The 18,005-nt window shown below is 47.0% G+C and overlaps 1 protein-coding gene across 1 annotated transcript; it reads right to left on the bottom strand.

The window, feature by feature from the left end:
• Window positions 1–2,394: 2,394 nt before the first annotated feature.
• Window positions 2,395–12,258, bottom strand: LOC146341671 (uncharacterized). Its single transcript, XM_084807604.1, has 5 exons — window positions 11,539–12,258; window positions 10,296–10,422; window positions 7,466–8,535; window positions 4,053–4,126; window positions 2,395–2,452 (listed from the first exon to the last, which is right to left on the bottom strand). The coding sequence occupies exons 1-5, from the start codon at window positions 12,256–12,258 to the stop codon at window positions 2,395–2,397; spliced, it is 2,049 nt and encodes a 682-aa protein (XP_084663730.1).
• Window positions 12,259–18,005: the final 5,747 nt, after the last annotated feature.

The following is an 18,005-nucleotide window of genomic DNA, read 5'->3' as shown; positions in this document are numbered from 1 at the left end:
AGAGGGCAGGTGCATTGTAGCACAGATGACCCATGCAACTGAGCCAAGCTCTATTCTGTTCAGGCAGCCTTCCCCAAAGCAACAGCAGGAGAGGGCTATTGACTTCCTGTCCTGTTTGTGGGCTTCCTGGAGGCATCTTCTCAGGGCGGCCATTTACACATCACCCAAAAAGAGAAAATGTATCACCACAAAAGAGGACACACATTTGCATACAATTTGCATATGCTAATGTGTATGTGTGTAGATGCAAATTTATAAATAGTAACTATAATTTAAATATACATACAAAACATCTTACTATAATGGGGAAGACTGTGTCCAGGGCTCCATCTACATGGAAACGGAATGAGAAACACTTTCTGGTTATATCTAGGGATGTACGAAAGTCCCTTACCTGAACCTTGATTAGCGGTGGGGGGGAGGCGCCCTGTCCCTCCCCCCGAAATTCTGGCCGGGGGGGAGGCACCCCGTCCCTCCCCCCTGAAATTCTGGCCGGGGGGGAGGCACCCTGGCCCTCCTGCCGCGAATCCTGTCCTGCTGGGATGCAAATGGCAGCGGCCGTAGCCGCCACCGTTTGCGTCCCTGCAGTCAGCCATGATAGGCTATGTAAATGTTTACATAGCCTATCACGGCTGAGTAGGAAAAAAAACACCGCGCGTACGCAAATGGCGGTGCCCATGGGTGCCGCCATTTGTGTTCCTTATTTTGGCACGTCTAGTCTATGTAAACATTTACGTAGACTACAGCGAAAATAAGGGGAACGCAAATAGCGTTCCCCTTATTTTTGCCGTAGTCTACGTAAATGTTTACGTAGACTACACATGCCAAAATAAGGAACACAAATGGCGGCGCCCATGGGCGCCGCCATTTGCGTACGCACAGTTTTGTTTTGTTTTTTTTCACTCAGCCGTGATAGGCTATGTAAATATTTACGTAACCTATCACGGTGTTTTTTTTAAATCTAGCCGTAATAGGCTACATAAACCTTTACGTAGCCTATCACTTTTTTTTTTTTTTTTAACTTGGAAATGGCAGCGGTGGCAGCCGGTCAGAAGACCGGCAGCCGCCACCGCCGAACCGCCACCGAACCGCTGCCGGAGCCACTGCCGCCAGGGACATTCGCACAAGGTAAGTCCTGTCCCGGGGGGGGCGGGGAGGCAGACCGTTTTGCCACCAATTTTGGGTGGCCGAATGCGCTGGCATTCGACCTCCCCGAGATTCGTGGCAAAATTCTCTGACATCCCTAGTTATATCTGGATTTTCATGAAATCGCATTGATCCGTCAGGGGCACACAAAGCAAGAAAAGCAGAGTAGACATTACCTAAAACCTGCTTTCACGGGTCACACGGCACTTGGAACACCCATACTTCAGGGTTGGGTGGGTGGAGTAGAACTGAACGTCATCAGCCCCGTAGGTACTGCTCAGCGAATGAGAGGCTTGTTCCCCTCCCTGTCCACCCTCCCCTGCTCAGGGAAGTTTACTGGAAGTGCTGAATTAAGCTCTTTTCATCCACCATTGGGATATTGTGAAAGATTAAAAGATACTGCACTATTGTGAATGGGAAAAACAGGCTACATAATCTGAATCGGTGAAGCAGCAACTCACTATTCTGAATGTCTGAAACAGCGCTACTGCGATTTACTGAATGGGAAATACAGGCTGTATACTGTGAATGGGGGAAGCAGCTAGTGCACTATTCTGAAAGGCTGGAACAGCGCTGCTGCAATTTTCTGAATGGGAAATACAGGCTGCAAACCGGCCAGATACTGTGAAAGTGAAAGCACCCCTACTGCAAATGGGAAAAAAGAGGAAATGGTGGGGCAGCCCCACCCCTTGACCAGATCACTGCCAGATCACAGAAATAAAGACGCCTAGGATTTAATGTGGGGGGATAGGGCACACTGCAGTGGAACTGTGCAGGAGCCACATTTAAAGGAAGAAAGATGCACTAAAAGGACTTTCTGAAAACGCACCTTTTCCAGAGGGAAGCTGCAGGGTTGCTGCGGATTGGCAACAGTGTCATCTGTTGCAAACGATGCTGATGTGCTCTCCCTCCGCATTAAAGGGTGCTATTGATGGGCAACTTCAAGCCCTTGGCTGCTCCCCCTTTTGTTTCTTCAGACTGGACTTGGACTGGACAGTCCTTCCAATAGAGGACTGTGCCTGTGAAGTAGGACACCTGGCCACCCTGCATCTTGGTTGGCCACAGCCAGAAGCAGCGCTCTGTTCTAGAACATTGGTCTGATCCATTCAGGCTCTTAATCTGTTTTAATGACATGTGCCTTACAAACATATGTCCACTAACCAATTTCTGCTCCATACATCTCCCCCTTATTTTTCTTTCAACGACTAGCTCCCGCTTCAAAATGTTTTCCTTTCACTCTTTCCTTACTCATCGCATGCAGTGCTCACAGAACCTCATTCCTTCCATACGGCCATCTGGAAGGGTCCTTTCCGGCAAAGCCAGGGGAAAATTTGCTTAGTAACAGACACTGTCACCATCACCCTGCAAGTACCAGTTTAAAACTTTGGATGCTTCCAGATGAGGTTTTTACTGAGCAATCATCCAGCCTCATTTGTGGAATTTTGCAGGAGGCCCAGATGTCCCATTATTTCTTCCGTCCTTCTTTTCGCAGAAAAAAAACTGTTAAGGAGGGAAAGGAAAGACCAAACAGCTGTGCAGTGCTAGGAGCCCATCTGGAAGCACCCTCTATATTCTTAAGGGGCTGCACATTGGCTCACGTGCTGTAGGAATCCCTCCACATTTTCCCCTACCCACTCAGCACTTCACCACCACACCTTTTGCTCTGTGATGCTGTTCCTAGCCAATCCTGGCTGCCTTTTGCAAAACTGGGCAGGATGAGCTTCTCTCCTCCACTGGGAAATTCCAATCCATTCAAGATTGTCCTAGCACAGCTGTCCCCAATCTGGTGCCCTCCAGATGTTTTGGACTAGCTGGTGTGGCCAAAGGTCAAGAATGTTGAGAGTTGTGACCATTGGCCATGCTGGCTAGGGCTGCTGAGAGCTGAAGTTCAAAACATCTGGATTGTGCCATGGTTTGGCTGGGCTGCCTTAGCGAGGGAGCTGCTCTGCTCAAGATCTTGCACTGCACAGGTAGGAAAAAGCAATGTACTTCAAACTTATAGAAGAGGCGAGACTGTGGTTATCAGAGAACTTGTGGATTATTATTGGGGGTAAACAACAAATAGACATTCTCTCACTAATCCCTGTCTACTCTGACTTGTCTTTTCTCAACATTCACAAACTCTTCACCCTCACTCCACCCAAGTTCCTCAACTGAAATCTAACAGAGTCTAACTGCCTTAGAATCTTCTGTCATTCACAAGTGACTCCTCCCCAACATTTTGTGGGGTGGAGAACTTTTTTTCTGTCTAGGGATGCATTCCCTACAGGGGTAATTTTACTTCTGTGAAATGTATGAGGAAAAATTCACCTGCATGTCCGCCTTGAACAAACACCAAAGGTGCCACAAAGAAGAGGGCAACCTCAGGGCCAAAAATGCTACCAAAAACCAGTCGTCTCTGGCTGAACATGAGACCATTCCATCTAGTCAAGGCTCTATCTCCATGCTAAAGATGGCACCATCCTCTTAAACCAATGGCTACATCCCTCATTATACTAGAAGCTGAGCTCATCCAATGAAGGAGTCATCCAATGAAGCTCATTGATTGGGTTAGGACGGACAGCCAAAAGTAGTTCTTTTTCACATAACTTATAGTTGACCTATGGAATCTGCCATTACAAGATGTGGTGATGGCCACTAACTTAGACAGCTTTAAGAGACGATTAGACAAATGCATGAAGGATAAGGCTATCCATGGCTACTAGTCATGATGGCTATGTATTACCTCCAGGATCAGAGGCAACATGCCTCTGAATACCAGTTGCTGGAAAACCACAGTGTGAGAAGGCTATTGCCCTCAAGTTCTGCTTTAGGTTTCCTATAGGCCTCTGGTTGGCCACTGGGAGAAACAGGTTTCTGGACAAGATAGACTTTTGCTCTGACCTACAGGGCTCTTATGTTCTTACCTCATGGGAGTAAGGAAAGTCCATGAAGTATGCCATGCATCAAAGGTGGCGGGGGAGGGGGGCAGGTAGCAAAGCTGTGACAAAGCAAGGGTGGAATATGGTTAAAATGGAACAATATGGCAAGGATGTATTTAAAAAAAGAGTGGCATACTTTATGGATGGACTCATATCCAGGGCAGGAAATTCACATTCAGAAGAGAGGGTGAAAATGCATCAATATGTGTGCTTCTCATATTTAAACTGGTTTCAAACCCAATTCCGTTCAAGGAACCCTGGGACCCATTTGGTTCTATGAAGGTGCTAGGGATGTCTAACCAAGAACCCCCAGCATCTGTCACAACAACAATCTCCAGGGTTCTTTGGGGAACGTTGTGCCAGTTAACGTCGTGTTTGCATGATTTCCAAACTCTTTTGAGTTGGACATGTAGGTGTGCCCTTGAATGTGAGGGCTTACTTACATTTGTAAGTTATTCACGAGATAAGAATCATGCATCTTGTTATGGTATCGGTACTCTCAAAGATAAATAGCTGTCTATGGCAATGGTGTTTCACTTCTGTACTACACACTGCTGTATTGTCCCCACACGGTGGGGAAGGAATGGTTGGTCTAGACTTTTAGTGGCATGTGAGACACACGAGTCCTCAAAATCCACATTGCATAACTTCCTTTTTATATATTCTGTGAGGGTGTCCATTTTGGAAGCACTGTAGGGCAAAATAAATATATTCTAAGTACCTGGCCCCATTGGTGCTGAAAGGTGGATTCTGAGGCAACACAGAAGAGATCTTTTGAGGTAATGGGCAGGTTTGCACAATCAACAGAGGGAAAATGAGCTACAGTAGCTTATTTTCCTTCCCTGTGCATGCCGGTCATGAGCTGCCTAATTAGAGTAAGTACCCTCATGGGGAGCAGGTTGTCGTGACATCTGAACCTAGCGAGGGTGGGTGGCTGGGCTAGTTTATAAGCCACCCAGCAACCATAGAACAAGCCATGGATTTCAGGGTGGTTTGCAAACCACCCCAGCCACCCACCCTCACCATTGTCATGGCGCCCTATGAGGGTAATTTTGCTAATTAGGTGGATTGCAACCAGCATGCACCAGGAGGGAAAATAAGTCAATGTGGCTTGTTTTCTTCCCATGTTCATGTGAACCCAGTCAATATGAAGTAGTGACAATATTGTGAACAGCAGAGTGGGTGGATATGAAGATACCTTATACTAGGGGCAGCAATGTGTGGTCTTCCAGATGTTTGGCCTACAACTCCCATGATCCCTCACCACTAGCTAGGCTGCCCACCAAATCAAACCACTTGTTGAGCAACCTAGCTCCTTCTGCATGCAAACCATGTGAGGTATGGCACCTTTCCCTTATGGTCTCTGACCCCAAAAGCAAATTAACTGGACTTGTATTGCACTGTGGTAGAGAAAAGCATATTCCTCTGTGCTAACAATATGGTATTGTGTTTTTTGCAGATACTACTGAAGACTCTGTGCCTTTCTGTTGATGAGTGTGAAACGTAATATTTTCTCAAGTGTTCGAAGCACTTCACGTGTACCATTTGAGTAGTAATTCAACAGCCCTAGATGGTAGGCAAGTATTACTGCTTCTCTCCACACCCCCAAATGACAGAGGTAAGGATAGGGCAGAGGCTGAGAGAAAATGGCTTGCCCTGTGCCACCCAATGAGTTCGTTGCTGTGATGAGATTTCAGCAAAGGCCTTCCTGGCTGACAGCTCATTCTTTTAACCACTACACATCCTGAAATCTTGAGTATCACTATGTTCAGGCAACTGAGCCTTGTCCAGACTTCACTGGAGTGATCTGAAGATGACACCTCTTATGCAACTACCTATCAGACTGTTTTTTAAAAACCGGCAACAATTTCTTGAGTTAAGTACATAAATTACACCGTCTGATCAATACAGTTCTGTTTCCTTTCAGATACACTTAGCGTGGTGTTTGTTCTTTTTCTGGCTCAACTTTCAGCTTGAATAATGTGGTATTAATTAAGGAAGGTATGAGCAAGGATTTTAGAGTTCTATCTCATGCTGTTCTCCAGGCTCAAGGGTGGTAGTGATAGTTTTGTGGAAGTTTATCCTACATCCCACCTTACTGTGGGAACACTCATTAACTCATGTTTAAAGCCAGCATCTCCTGCTCAAGAGGAAGCTGGGCTACAGCCAAGTAACCTATGGTGTCAAAGCATCACTGCAATCTTCCCACCCAATGATATGTTGGAACTGGGCCCTGCTGTCATCTAGGTGAGTGGTTTCCACATCCTTGGCCCACGTTTGCCTTGTCCTTTCTGGATCATCAGCATATGGACAAAGCTGTTGCCCAGAGACAACCAAGCCCATTTTTATAAACCTTAGGGACTTAAGAAGCTACCAAATACCCAGAGCAAAGGTCAACTTAGCTCAGTATTGCCTATGCTGACTGGCAGTGGCTCTCTGTCATTTCAGACACGGCTCTTTCCCAGCCCTACCTGGAGATGCCAAAGATTGAACCTGGGTCCTTTTGCATGCAAAGCATGGGCTCAAAACTCTGAGCGTGGGTTTAAGCACAAAGGGCCAATGTGTTGAACTGACCTTTTTGGACCACCTTATTGCTCTGCAAGGGAAGGAGGGTTCATTTCTGGATGAACAGGAAGCAGGGTTAAGCTGTCAAGCAATGGCTTAGGCAAAATGATATGGGCTACAGCCCTCTCTTTGTCATAACCAGATGCTCCAAGGAAACCAGCCTTGGGGAGGCCTTATCATGAGCTACCGACCCAGGATTTCAAGGTCTCGCTATAGTTTGCTGTTAATTTTCATGTGCCAAGTGCTTTATTAGTCTTCATTTTGTCTGTCCTCACAACAGTCCTGTGGAATACATCACAGATCACTGTGACTCCTGTTTTACAAATTAAGGAATGCGAGTAACCACAGCCATCAGGTGAGCTCAAGTTGAACCCAGGTCTCTGCGATCCAAGGACAAGACTGCTCTCTGGTCCACACTTGAAGAGGCAAATGTCTTAAAAGGTGGACTGGCGTTAAGAGACCTCAAGCCTTGCAACAGACTGCAGTGTCAACAGGCACATGGCCAGAGACATCTCCCCAAAGGCCAATGGAGCTGGAAAAAGGACAGACTGATCCCAGAATTTCATGCTCTGCATTAGCAGTCAAGTCACTTCTCAAAGCAACACCATTCAATCAAGGCCAGTAATGATCTGGACAGGTGGGAATCAGTGCCAGAGGAAAGGAAGCTATCAGGCTTTGACAGAACAAGATGAAAGCTCTTTACATCCCCTGCAAATTCCCTTCCTTACACCAAGGCTAAGGTGGGATCAAGAGCGGGGAGATGGGGTCAGACTAGATCATTTGAGGTTTTCAGGTAAGTCTTCCTTCCCCTGTACTATGGATTCACTATTTACCTGGGACTCTCTGGATTTCAGGGACAGGTTTTCCCCAGGAACCTCTTTCGAATGGTGGAATCTCTGGTGTTTGACCAGAGCTCGCCGCTGCCTAAACCTTCTGCTGCACTCAATACAGCGATACGGTTTCTCTCCTGTGTGGATCCTCCGGTGAATGATTAGGTCAGAGAGCCTGGCAAACTTCCTCTCGCACTCATCACAGGGAAACGGTTTCTCTCCTGTGTGGATCTTCTGATGTCTGGTAAGGTCAGAGGGCTGGTTGAATCTTTTCCCACATTGGCTGCAATGATATGGCCTCTCTCCTGAGTGGGTTCGCTGGTGTGCAGTCAGAGCAGAGTGCTGAATAAAGCTGCGCCCGCACTCAGCACAAGTATGAGGCTTCTCTCCTGAGTGGGTCCTCTGATGCCTGGTGAGAGCGGAACTTGCCACAAACCGCTTCCCACATTCAGAGCAAGCATAGGGCTTCTGCCCCATGTGGATTCGCTCATGGACGGTAAGTGCTGATCGGTGGCTGAAGCGCTTCTGGCACAGAGTACAGCGGTAGGGCCTCTCCCCTGAGTGGATTCTTTGGTGGCTGATAAGATGTGCCCGCTGGCTGAATGCTTCGCCACACTCAGTGCAACGATGAGGCTTTTCCCCAGAGTGGATTCTCTGATGCCTAGTAAGATGGGATATCTGACTAAAGCTTTTTCCGCACTCATCACAGGTGTACGGCTTTTCCCCTGTGTGAATATTCAGGTGTTTCGCCAGATCTGATGGGCAGTTGAATCTTTTCCCGCATTCGGAGCAGGGATGGGGCTTCTCTCCCGAGTGGATTCTCTGATGTCTTGTAAGGTGGGAGGTTTGGCCAAAGCTTTTCTCACAGACTCCACAGGGATAGGGCTTCTCCCCTGAGTGAATTTTCTGATGTTTGGCCAATTCTGAAGGCCAAGTAAAACTTTTCCCACACTCTGCACAGCGATAGGATCGCTCTCTTTTGTGGTTTTCCCTCTCTGCTGCCTCTCCCTCAAATCTTTCCCTGCAATCTTGAAGTTCCAGCTGCCCCTCGAACCTGCTCATGGTCTTCGTGCCTGCAAGGAGAGTATGAAAAATGTAGAGCTTATTGTCAGGTATGAGTCCCAGCCCTTTCAAATGTCTGAGCTCTGATTCTGAGTCAGAATTAGAACTGCTAGATCAAAGGAGGGACCCTCCCTAGAGCACCTCGACGATGGGAGGGTTTCCTCCGAAAGCCTTGACAAACAGATGGCCCAGGCTCAGTCTCTGCCTCCTCCCTCCACCGTAGGAACTCAAGTTTCTGAGGAGGAGGAGGAGGAGGGGCATGACTTGAGAGACACTAGGGCACGTCGCAAAGCAAAACGGGAAAAGTTAGGGGCAGGGCTCAGACGCTCCACCCAGATAGCAACTCTTGGAAGCCAACGTAGGAGAGAGCCACCCTAACAAAGGGGCATCACTGTGAAGCAAGCTTGGCCAGGAGGTTCATACCCAACCTGCAGGCAACTTCTCTACCTTCTGGTTCATTTTCTCTGCTTAGAGATTGTTGATTAGTTGTTTAGGGCCTGGGGCAGTCTGAGAGTTTCCTTGAATCTGCATTTGTAGAGAGGCTAGTCTCTAGCAAAATGAAGTCAGCCTGAAGCTTTGTCTATTGTAGTGTTGATTGCTAAGGGAAAGGACAATCCATTTCTGACAGTTTTTCCTGGAGCATCTCCCAATGAGAAGCTGCTAATATTTCGACATGGAAAACCACAGGGCCAATTCAAATGTAAAGAACTGTGAGGCAGCAACTTCAGGCAGCAGGTTTTGGATGCCATTAAAAGGCAGTAAATTACCAGATGTAATTTAGAGTTCGTGTATGTGAGTTTCATTGCATTGTGGAAAGGAGCTGGGAGGGAGGGGAGAGAGAAAATCGACTTGGATTTTCCATATCAGATACAAAAATGTTCAGGTCCAGCCTCCAAAGCCCTCCCTATGAGTGATCCTTGTATAAAGCATTTTATGCCTACAACCCTGGCAGGCAGACTCCTATTATTCCCATTTTACAGAAAGATTGCTGAGGTGGAGAGCTCATGACTTGCCCTAGGCCAGACAAGTAACCAGACGGGCAAGATGTGCCTTGAATCTGGGTTTTCCAGAGCCACGTCCAGCTCTCTAGCCAGCAGATTATACTGGCTCCCTCCTTGGAAATCTCTATGTAACCTTCTTGCATCTATTATTTTCAAAGAGGGGACGCGGGCCTCTCTATGGTGATGCAAGCCTTTCTTGGAGAGGTGAGCACAAATGCTGGGTAAAGTCAGAAAGAGGGATACAAATAAAAGGGAGGAGACTGTAGGCAGATGGACATGGTATCAAGTTCCCAGGCCATGATCTCAGGCACGTGATGCAATAACTGTGCTGAAGCTAAGGACATCTAGGAGTGCTTCCAGAAGGAGGGCTCCTCGCACTACTAATAAGAAGGCATCATGCAGCAATTCTATCTTTTCTTTCTTAACAGATTTTCTGCAGTAATAGAAAGAACAGAAGAAACAGTGGGAAAACACAGGAGGATTACAAGTTGAAGATGACATTGTCTCCCCCCCCCCCCTCGTAAAATTCCATGAATGAGGCAGCACAGTGGCACCATAAAAGCCTTGTCTGGAATCACCCTAGGTCTGATCGGTGCCTAGATGGAAGACTGGAAGGAAACCCTACAGATGCTACCTTTTGCTCATGGAGTATGGAATAGTATAGAATAGTTCGGCCCTACAGTGTACAAGCAGAAGCAGTTATCCTTGGGAAAAGGCAGGCTCCTTTTTCATGCATTTGGGGATAGGGAGAGGACTTCTTTTGTGCTCACCCTGTGAACTGGTATTCCTGATGTTTGGCGGTCTTGCATCCTTGCAGAGCTGCCTTGGCCTGGTGTTCGATGGAGCTCTTTGTGTGTCAGAAAAGTTCACAGGTGCTCCTTGAAACAGCCTCACCACCTGAAACAGCAACCACAATCCTGCTCACAGCAAAGAAGGACGGCCAGGGAAGAGAACGCTAAAGGTGCATGCACACACAAAAAGCCACTTCCTTGGTCTCCTGTGGTAAGTAAAACCCACTTTCAGGTGACTAGGCAGAGAAGCTTTATGAACATTGGTGTGTGGCGAGGTGGTGATGGTGGTCCATCTTTAAAGTATTTAAAGTAAATTAAGGCTGGAATCCTATACATTCTGACCTAGGAGTAAGTTGCTTTGAACGCGTGGGGCTTATTTCCAAGAAAACATGCATAGATCATGGATAAAAAGAGGAAATAGGATTGTGCTATAACATAGATTTGAAAAGTTAAGTGAGCTTAAATAACAAATCACTGTGAAGTTAGTAGCAAAGCTTTTTTATTGCTGCCACATGGCAGCTGCGTTACATTATTCCACATGGCAGCTGTCATCAGAAGTGCAACAGCTTATTATTATTATTTATTTACATAGCACTATCTATGTACATGGCACTTTACAAAGAATGAGAGGGAGGTGCCTACTCCAAGGAGTTTTATGCTATAAAAATAGAAACAAGGGAGGCAAGAGAGGAAGGTGAGGGAAATCAAGGGCGGGTTAAACAGGGGAAGAATATGCTATTATTTCAGTTACACGTACATAGAACGCATCCCATCCCTCAAATACTATTGAAGACTTCACTTTGGGGGCATTTCTGGTGGGGTGTTAGTATATTTTAAGAAGAATTCCCAAGGACTGAGCGGAATGTGTCTGGACAGGAGAGAACCTAATACCCACAATTTTTTTTTAAGTACCTGGATTTGAGAACTGCCAGGTTAGAGTGGAACATTAATTTAACTAAAGTGTTTTTATACCACCAATCATGTTCCCAGGGCAGTTTACAAGAAAGAATAAAGTAATTAAAACATAAATTCAGAGCAAAGCATGTTCAGGATCATTACTCCTATACATATCTAATCAGAAATAAGTCCCACTGAGTTTTCAGAGGGCTTATTCCCAGGTAAGTGGGTATAGTATTGCAGCCTAAGGAGAATACCTCACTCAGTGCCCCATTATTGACTCAGGACCACTCTGAGTGATGAGCTACAACTGTAAGCATCTCACCTGTTCTTCTTGTCTCTTGCCCTCTTGCTGCCTCAGCAGGAAACCCTCCGCCAGGGCCACAGCTTGGGCACAGGTCTCTGGCCCACGTTCTCGAACTTGGTTTTGGATCTCCTTGGGCAGGATTGTCAAGAACTGTTCCAAGATCAGCAGCTCCAAGATCTGCTCCTTCGTCCGGCTCTCTGGCTCCAACCAGCAATGGCAGAGCTCCCGCAACCGGATGCACACCTCCCGGGGCCCCTCGGCCTCTTGGTAGCGAAACTGCCTGAAATGCTGGCGCTGCTTCTCCGCACGAACAGAGTCTCCTTGTAGGACAACAGATTTCACCTTGCCACAGTCCCCTCTGTCTCTGGCTTCCAAGTCGCTACAGGCCTGCTGGGGGTCTCCGCTGAGGTTGGGCACCAGCCGACTCACCCACTCTCCTTGAGGCCACTGGCAGGCATCAGCCGCCTGCTCAAAGGAAGCAAGGTCGTCCCATGGCGTCATGTCCGGAGGCTGTGGGTTTCCCCATCCTGAAGAAGGGGACTGGACCGTCTTGAGGAACTCTTGCCACTGGGCTTCCAAACGCTGTGGGACTCCTTCCTGTCCCTCAGCCCTGACCTGTGGCGGAGTGGCCCAACGAAGGAGCTCGCGGATGGCACCGGCCTGGAAGCCACAAGGGACTTTTCCGAACCACTCCAAGCCTTCCCCCAGTTCAGGGCAGGGCCGAGCAGGCGCCTCCATTGTGGAACCCAGTAGTGTGCCTCGTGGAACCATGGGCCACCACAGGCTCCGAAATTGCCACTTGCTCTGTGGCTATTTCTTCCTCATGTTATGGCTTTGTTTACAAATACCTTGCTCTACATGGAAACAGTGGAGAAAAACTCAAAACCTAAGACAGCAGAGGAGACCCCCATTCCCTGTGTTTGGTTGTTGCAGGGGTGAGTGGAAGAGGGACTGAGTCTTGTGGCATCAAACGGTCGCGTGACAATAACAAGCTCCTTGTTCCAGAGAACTGTGCTCTTTCCTGAGGGAAAAGCAAAACACATGTGAGGGATAATTCCAGATATGTAGGGTTGAATCCAGACTAACTTTGCAGCATTTCATTCCTATTGAAATCAATGGGATTTAACTCTGGTCATCTCTCCCATGAATTTCAGTGAGACCAAAGTGCAACTACCTTAGTCTGGATATTTATTTATTATGTTTATAACACTGCTGTTCCACACAAGAAGCTCAGGGCAGAATACATAGGTTTTCTTCCACCTTTTATCCTCACAGCAGGCCTGTGAGGTAGGTTAGGCTGAGGGATGGTGACTGGCCCAAGGTCACCTAGTTCACTTCATGGCTGAGTGGGGATTTGAACCCAGGGCTCCCCAGTCCTACTCTGACACTCAAAAAGTTGTAGGGCTTTTTCTGTCTAAACATGGATAAGACTGCTCTTAACTATAAAACTAGCCCTCAATTAAGCAGCCTGTGGGGATGGCACTGCAAAGCTGCCAACACAACCAACCCCCAACCAACTTCACACTAGACACACCCCTTTTGTAAAAGATTGCCAGATACCCTCCTTTTCTTAAAAATGGGGCAAAAATGTTACACCTGAGCATGGAACATAAAAATCAAGAATGAACATGGATGTCCATCCTTTTATTTCAGAACCTTTAACTCCACAGGGCAGAAACATTCATAACCAGTATGGTTATTTTATTTTATTTATTTACAACATTTATACACTGCTCCATATCTAGAACAGATCTTGGTGGGGCGAACACAAAAGATAAAACAGTAGAAGCATAACAAGATTAAAACACCACATTAAAATTACACTTGTTTAAAAACACACTACCAATAAAAGCCATAACTGGTGGATTAAGGAATGCCTCCTGGAAGAGTGCTATTTTCAGGAGGCGCCGGAAACAACAGTGTTGGTGCCTACCTGACCTCCAGGGGAAGGGAATTCCAAAGAAAGGGGGCCACCTCGCTGAAGGCTCTTCTCCTGGTGGACTCCAGTGGGGCCATAGGTCCGCATGGACCCATCAGGAGCAAGCCCTCCGATGACCTCAGCGACCGGACAGGTTGGTAAGAGAAGGCGCTCTCTCAGGTATCCTGGTCCCAAGTTGTTCAGGGTTTTGTACATGAGTACTAAAACCTTCACCCTGGCCCAGTAGCGAATAGGCAGCCAGTGCAGTTCCCTCTGTAAAGGAGTTACATGCTGGAAAGGGGCAGCCCCCAGCAAGAGCGGAGCTGCTGCCGCTGCGGTCTGCATTAATGCAATTTAACTGTCATCTTTGCTCCCTCGTTCTAACAACAAAGGGTCTCTCTCTCTCTCTCTCTCCCTCCCTCCCTCCCTCCCTCTCCCAATCTGTGTGATTCCCTTTTGATCTCCAGCTCAGCTTGCTGGCCCCCCATCAACTCACCACTCCCCTTTGGAGCTGCCACCGCACGGGCCCTCCAGCCTCGCAGAGGAAAGCCCCCTCTCGTTGAAATCCAGATCCCCCCATTTATATGTTTACTTCTGTTTAAATCCAGGAGGGGACGGGACGGGGGAGGAAGAGGAAGAGGAGGCGGAGCAGCGGCAGGGAAGCGCCGGGCCAGGCAGGGCGATTCCCCCTTTTGCCAGCTTGCCGGACCACTCTAGGCGCTCCCCATTCTCTCTTGATTAACCCTTGGAGCTGCTCCGCTCGGGTGGCACTGCCCGTGCCAGCGGGGCAGTGAATCCGCGCTGAGTTCCGGTCTGGACTCTAGAGGCGCTATCCAAGGTGCTGGCTCCTCCCGGATAACCGGGAGCAGGGGCGCGGGAGGACGGGGTTCTCTGCAAGAGCTGCTTATCCTGGCCCTCTCTTGGTCAGCAGCACACCGCTGTCACACCGCCTGCCCTGCTTGACCCGGTGCCCTGCAGATGTTTTGGAATTCAGCGCCCATCAGCCCCAGCCGGCAAGCCCAATATTCAGGAATGGTGGGAGCTGTAGTCCAAAATGGATAGGTTGGGGAAGGCTGCTTTTAACCAGGTTGGGAGAGGCTGCTTTCAAGAGCCGCACGACAGGTAGAAATTCAACGGGGGCGGCGCAATAAATCAAGCGTTGCTTGCAACCCGAAAGGGTAGAAGGGTGGTGTAGATCCTCTCCCCACCTTCTAGGGACATTTGTGTGTCGAGTGTGGATCCACATGAATGAACGTGAAGTCGGAACAGGGAGCGATTCTGGATTGATTAATGCAGAGTGTATATATGGCCTATCACCTATGGGAGTCAGATGCATGGGCACAGCTCACAGCTCCCCACAGCTCATTCTTTCTGACATAGTAAGTGGGCATGTATGCTACTAGAATACACAGGGGGGAGGGGAGGCAAGGTTTTTAACACGTCATAAATCTGTTCTTTTAAAATGTTTAAATTGTTTTAATTATGGGGTTTTATTCTTTTATCTTGTTCACTGCTCTGAAATCCTTGATGTGGAGTAGTATATAAATATTGTAAATAAATAAATAAATAAATGCCCCACCTCATTCACTGAATTTTACAGGGGGTCCAGATGTCATCTTTGACTCGTAACCCTACCATGCTTCCCCACTGTTTCCTCCGTCTTTCTTTTCTCTTTTAAGTGTTTCCTGACTGGTGAGTAAATTCCAGCCACTGTTTTATTGGTCTGTTTGCTTCTATTGTCACTTTTTGTATTTTATGCTTTAATTTAATCTGTGAATGAGGCAGTGCGATTGCACAATAAAATAACACTCATTGGAATCACCCTCCATCTTTTCCTTCTCAAATAATTTTTTTATGGAACAAAAAAAGACAGAAGGGATGGGAAAACAGAGGAGGGTTACAAATGCAAGGTGACTTCATCTGGATCCCCTGGAGAAGTATGCCTAGGATGACCAGTTTAATTAGGTTAGCCTTTCCTAGGTGCTAAACAGATTTCAGATTGCAACAAGGACTACTGGGACAAAGTAATCATGGCTGTTCTCCCATTTGTTAATTTTTTAAAATGCCATCTTGAGTTCCATGAAGGAAAAAAGGTGGTATATAAATGCTGTTGTTGTTCAGTCATGTCCGACTCTTGGTGACCCCATGGACCATAGCACGCCAGGCCTTCCTGTCCTCCACTCTCTCCCGGAGTGTGCTCAAGTTCATATTCATTGCATCGGTGATGCTAACTAGCCATCTCATCCTCTGCCATCCCCTTCTCCTTTTGCCTTCAGTCTTTCCCAGCATCAGGGTCTTTTCCAGACAGTTTTCTCTTCGCATTAGGTGGCCAAAATATTTGAGCTTCAGCTTCAGTATCTGTCCTTCCAATGAGCAGTCAGGGTTGATTTCCTTTAGGATGGACTGATTTGACCTCCTTAGTGCAGGGGTTGGCATTGTGCCCTCAAAACACCTTTCTTGGCACCTGCCATGGTGCCTACCCCTTCCATATATATATATATACACACACACATACACACACACACACACACATTTTCTTACCAGCAGCTGGGATCACTAGGAGATTTCTGCTGGTGCTCAAAACTGTGGGTTCAAAGGGGTTAAGTATGCTGGGGCTCAGACCTACCACTGCCTTGTACTCAGTGTTTTGGGAAGGTTACTTGTCCTTTGCCAGGCCTCCCATGGTAGCCATTTTGTGGTGGTGCTTAGGACAGTTTTTCAAATTGCTAAATGTGCCCACAGGTCCAAAAAGGTTGCCTACCCCTGATCTAGTGTAATGCTAGAGCATGGTGGGGGAGAAGCTGCTTTAGAGTGACATCAGCAATCTAGACAGTTAAAAATCTGTTGAGTTCAGTTGAGGGAAAGAGAGATTCAGTTATTTAGATAGTGTGAGGGTGAGGAGTGAGTGAAGAGAGTTGAGTCTGTGAGGGAAGATGTTTAATCAGAGCAGGAAGGGATTAGTGTAGCAATTAATGCAATGGAATCTGTCTGTGGCTTGTTTCAATAATAGTTCTCAAGATCTCCCTCAGTAGCAAAGGCTTTGCAGTGTGGGTCAATGGAGGTGGCCCATGGCTTATACGCAGATGGGAACATGGCCATGGAGCTATCGCCTCCGTGTGAATAGATCAGGTGTCCGTATGCACATGCAGGAGCTCTGGATCAAGTTAAAAATAAGTACCCACCACCCCTTTAAGCATCTCTGTTGGATAGAGCAAGATCAGCGGAGCAAGACAACAGGTTTCTCAGTGTAAACCAAACTATTTTAATAGTTGAAATAAAACATAAGATTGTAACAGACTGCTTGAAACCACAGAACTTATACCGATGGCAAGTTAACCATGTCCCATAATGGCCCCAATAAATTGTGGTCAGCTTGTATGACTCCTCAATTACCTTTCTGCCAAAATCACAGTGCCGCATTTCCCTTGCCGTTTCCCAGCAACAGATCAGTTACATTCTCCTGCTCCAAACTGAGCCATCATCTGAGATGGTGTCTCCCACCTTTAAAAAAATGGCATCCTGGTCCTTTATTTTTCCCTTTAGTAAAGCCAGGAAGAGTAGGGCTGGAAAAATCCCAGACAGCGGTTACCCGGTCTCCTAAAAGAACATTATACTGTTACCCAAGAATCAAAAATGTGTATGTGTGTTTTCCAGCTTGGTCTGGGACTAATGCCAAAATTTTGCTGCTAGGAAGTAATGAGCACAATCCAGCCAATATTATGCACTTTTAAAGTCCCATTCCTTTCCGTCAGAGGGATTTAGGCTGCAATTCTATAATCCTTTCCTGGGAATAAGTCCCATTGAACACAGTGGGACTTACACAGTGGGAGTAAACCTGCATAGGATTGCTCTTTCTAGCACTTAACTTTTCCAGAACATTCAGTGGGATTTAAAAGTGCTTAGTTTTCATTGCCTTGCGCAAAGTCAGCAAGGAGTCTTGTGGCACCTTAACAACAAGACAGAGTAATTATAGTATATGCTTTCATGGACCAGAGTACACTTCATCAATTGCATGAGATGTTATCCTTAGTAGGCACACATAAAAGACTATTGTTTTTGCTGCTACCCTTTGGGAAGTTGTTACCTTAGGAAGCAATCCTATGCCCAGTTCAGAGTAAGCCCTACTGAACTCAGTGGGACTTAACTTCTGAGGAAATGATTGGGTTGTTCAAGTATTTTAGAGCCCTTTCAAGAGCCCTCAGCTTGTTTCTCTTCTCACAGTGCACAAACCAGACCTCAAGTCAGCTAAGGTGCTAAAGCAGGAAACAAAGGACTCCAACTGAATAACTAAAACACTGATTTATTTTCATTTTACAAAGTAACTCTAAAAGCTGCCAATGTTTAATTTAAATCAAAGGCTCTAACGGTATCCTTGGTATGTCAAGATTTTAAATGTTTAAAGGCTCAAAACAACTCCTAACATGAAGCAACACCTACTACAGAATCCCGGCGCTTGGGGATCTGAAATCAGGAGCAGCAGTTTCCTGGCTGTGGAACACGTCCAACACGATCCAGAAATGCCTGCAGACATTATTGCATGTTGTGTGCGCACACACACACACACACA

This window comes from Heloderma suspectum, chromosome 6 (genome assembly GCF_057233095.1).
Source record: "Heloderma suspectum isolate Gila_16-S chromosome 6, 16-S_ref, whole genome shotgun sequence".
NCBI classification, from domain to species: Eukaryota; Metazoa; Chordata; class Lepidosauria; order Squamata; family Helodermatidae; genus Heloderma; species Heloderma suspectum.
This window is presented reverse-complemented; position numbering and strand designations above follow the sequence as displayed.

Coding starts and splice junctions, on each gene's coding strand:
- LOC146341671 (XM_084807604.1), bottom strand. CDS start 12,258: ATGGAGGCGCCTGCTCGGCCCTGCCCTGAACTGGGGGAAGGCTTGGAG. Junction 10,423..11,538: donor GCAAGAGACAAGAAGAACAG/GTGAGATGCTTA, acceptor TTGCTGTTTCAG/GTGGTGAGGCTGTTTCAAGG. Junction 2,453..4,052: donor ACTTTCCTTACTCCCATGAG/GTAAGAACATAA, acceptor TTTGCCGGAAAG/GACCCTTCCAGATGGCCGTA.